The sequence below is a fragment of the Aplysia californica genome, unplaced genomic scaffold (genome assembly GCF_000002075.1).
Source record: "Aplysia californica isolate F4 #8 unplaced genomic scaffold, AplCal3.0 scaffold02216, whole genome shotgun sequence".
NCBI lineage: Eukaryota > Metazoa > Mollusca > Gastropoda > Aplysiida > Aplysiidae > Aplysia > Aplysia californica.
This window is the reverse complement of record NW_004799486.1, coordinates 1-1,291: the sequence shown is the minus strand read 5'-3', so window position 1 is coordinate 1,291 and position 1,291 is coordinate 1. Positions and strand designations below refer to the sequence as shown.

The 1,291-nt window shown below is 41.1% G+C and overlaps 1 protein-coding gene across 1 annotated transcript in view; it reads left to right on the top strand.

Annotated features, from left to right (window-relative positions):
* The window catches only part of LOC101847471 (endoglucanase-like), a gene marked incomplete at both ends in the record, with an annotated part of 6,700 nt that extends 5,853 nt beyond the window's left edge, over positions 1-847 (top strand). Inside the window, 2 exons of the mRNA XM_013091121.2 lie at positions 164-309; positions 722-847. Of these exons, the coding sequence (XP_012946575.2) occupies positions 164-309; positions 722-847 (272 nt within the window). The remainder of the gene's footprint in view (positions 1-163; positions 310-721) is intronic.
* Between the last annotated feature and the right edge of the window lie 444 nt (positions 848-1,291).

Genomic DNA, 1,291 nt, shown 5'->3' with positions numbered 1-1,291 from the left:
AATAAATACAATTTTTTACATAAATAACTGATTTAAAAAATATCGATTTAAAAAAATGCCCAAAAGCGAAAAAAAAAGTCGGTTTCTTCCATTACCTTATTTTGACGAGCGCTTGATTTCACCACGACGCCTCCAACTCCCACATTTGTTTTTCTACTTCTACTCTCCCCGCAGCCTGTGCCGTGGCAGAGCAGAAATGTCACAGGAACAGCCAAGGCGTGAGGGTATACAACGGCAAGAAGTGTGCCAGCACCACGAGGTATAACGACGGGCACAGAGGATCGTGTGGCTGCGGGCCTTCCAACAGTGGTAGGTCTCTGAACCACAGTCTGGTGCGTGGTGGTGCGTGGTGGTGCGTGGTGGTGCGCGAAGGTGATGATGGGATACTGGTTTGATATTGAATGATTCTAGAGAAATATGCATACATGTATCATCATCATCATAATCATCGTCGTCGTCGTCGTCGTGTCGTTATCATCATCATCATCCTTATGGCATTATTGGCATGTCTATTGTAATTTTGTAAAGCTCACAGAGCATGCTTTAGGGCGAAGATATGCGCTACATCACAATGTGATGACACTTTTACTATGACTGTTGTCAGTTTTATTGCTATTAGGCACATTTTTATTATCATTATTAGTATTATTTTGATGTTGATGTTGTTGTTGTTGTTATTATTGTTGTCGTTGTTGTAGTTGTCTCACGACTGTATCCACAGACACTCCTTTCGACTGGAACTTGTCCAAATACGTGACCGCCCCCAACCAGATGTACTACGACAACGGCGGATATAGTTCTTGGTGTGGCAGGAATTGTGGGAAATGTGTCAAGCTTACTCCCACCGGTTCGTTTTTCGTTTGTTGATTATTTTAATGTTCTTGTCGTCTCTGTTATCGTTGTACTATTACTCATCGGTCAAAGAGCGGCGGTCACAGAGGGAAGCAATTAATCGCAGGAGGCTTCGAGAACTACATGTATTATTAGAAACGCTGAAGAAGCCAGAAATAAATCCGCAAGCTGCACGCATCCACACGTGGAAATGACGCTTTTTTAAATTAATGCTCAAATTGTGGAAAGCTCTGTCTTCTCTGCTAAAATTCGTTTCATGGGTCGTAACAGAGGCCATGATTCTTTTAAATTAATCTTTATTATACATTTCTTCTATTTCTTAAATTGAAGAAATACTCTCATCTCCGGACGCATTGCTCATAGTTGGACAATTGAAAAAACAAAAACGAACGTCTATGACTATGACATCAATGGTAGGCTACATGTATTAACAATAGAG